At 69.7% G+C, this 1,653-nt stretch overlaps 1 protein-coding gene across 1 annotated transcript in view; it reads right to left on the bottom strand.

Moving 5' to 3' along the window:
- Nucleotides 1–1,386: 1,386 nt before the first annotated feature.
- Nucleotides 1,387–1,653, bottom strand: part of Tbx2 (T-box 2) — an 11,591-nt gene continuing 11,324 nt past the window's right edge. Inside the window, exon 8 of the mRNA XM_013013083.1 lies at nt 1,387–1,414. Coding sequence (XP_012868537.1) covers nt 1,387–1,414 — 28 coding nt within the window. The remainder of the gene's footprint in view (nt 1,415–1,653) is intronic.

The raw sequence follows: 1,653 nt of genomic DNA, 5'->3' as shown, positions 1-1,653 counted from the left end.
GCTCCACCCTGGGAACCGGGGTGAGGCTGGTGGAGAGGAGGAGGCGGGATCACTGGACTGGATCCCTGCCCCCCATGAAAAGCAACCTCAACCTCCCAAGCCACCTCCAAGCTGGTACGGCAGAGCTGGCAGCTCAGCAATAGGCCAAAGTGGTACCTTCTCCCTTGCGTCCCCAACCATAACTCCCCTTCCGAGAGACCATGAAGGGCATCAGGACGCAGGCGGTTTCTGGGCACCAGCCCATCCTACGGGTCCTGGTTGGCAGCCTGGCATGTGTGGGGAGCCTGCACTGCGGGGTGGCCCCAAGGAGAAGATCCCATCCCGAGATTGCACGTCCGCAGCAGCCGTGCTCGGGAGCCAAGACTAGTGTGAATTTGGGGGCGGGGATCTGCGCCAGTGCACGGCTGGCTGTGTCTCCGTGTGGGAGTCAAGATCGCTTCCTCCCAGCTCCTCCAGCTCCAGCCGCCCCCCTCCTAGCCGGCCGCCTGGACCCCGGGCCGGCCCCTGGCCTGGAGCGCCATCTTGTGGGCAGATGGGGCGTTACCACGGCCCGTGGACTGTGCGGGCGCCGCGGTGGCACCCCGCCGGGGGCGCACCCCGCCGGGAGCTGTGCCCGGCACAGCTCGGAAAACAAACCAGCTTCGGGGCCCGAAGCTCTAAGAGCCAAGTGCCTTCGAGAGTGGGCCCAGAGCTCTGGACCTCAATGGCAGACATGCATCTCCTGAGAGCCCCCAAAGAACTCAGGGCAGAGCAATCCCAGGGTGCTCCAGCCCGCAGCCCCGAGGGGCTCCCCTGAGAGTGCCCGTGAACCTGGGGTTCACGCTCCCTCGGGCCCCCCATCCCAGCACACACAAGACAGGAGAGGATCGGGCGAGGCGAGGATCGGAGCCTCTAGCCGGGGTGTTCGCGAGCCGATGTCCCCCGGGGGCAAAGCAGGATGCGATCCTGCGGCCCCAGGGAGTCCCCTGCTCGAGGGGCAGGGGGAGGGGAACTGCACCCCACTTCTACGCGCTTCCGGGGGGCGGGGCCCCAGGATCTTCTTGGCCACATCAGAAGGGAAGCGACGGATGAGTCAAGGGCTCCAAAGACCGCTCACCCCCCAGAAGAAAAGAGGTTCCCCCAGAGCCTGCGATCCCGCGGCTGGCCGCTAGGGGTCCCACGCCCGCTCCCCACGCGCGCCATCCTCACCCCGTCCCCGCGCTGCCAGCGGGGGCCCCGAGGCTAGGTCAGCACCGGGCCTGGGCGACCCCTCTAGCCGCAGCAATCCTGCCCAGGCCCGCCCGCAGCCCTGCGGCCCGAGCCCGCGGTGGCGGCAGCCAGGCAGGCCCGGAAGGGTTAAAAGGAGGCCCCGGGGCCTGGGCGCGGCGGGCACGCGGGGCGCCGGGGCTAATTGGCGACCCCGGGGACAATGAGGCTGGGAGGCCGGGAAGGCGGGAGGCTTAATTGGGCCTGGGAGTGGCCTGGCCTTTGTCTGGGCGCAGAGCTCGCCGCCGGCCGCAGGTTCGCGTGGCTCCCAGCTGGGGCAGCGCTGGGTGGGCAACTCCAGCAGGGGACGGGTGTGGCCGAAGGCGGGGTGTCCCCAGCCTGCACCCCCCCATCCCGAAGTACCGTCACCCCCCTCCCCGGTCGCCGGGGCCACCGCCCCGCGGGGAG

Source organism: Dipodomys ordii, unplaced genomic scaffold (assembly GCF_000151885.1).
Source record: "Dipodomys ordii isolate 6190 unplaced genomic scaffold, Dord_2.0 Scaffold19, whole genome shotgun sequence".
NCBI classification, from domain to species: domain Eukaryota; kingdom Metazoa; phylum Chordata; class Mammalia; order Rodentia; family Heteromyidae; genus Dipodomys; species Dipodomys ordii.
The sequence above is the reverse complement of the archived record's forward strand: the minus strand, read 5'-3'. Positions and strand labels throughout refer to the sequence as shown.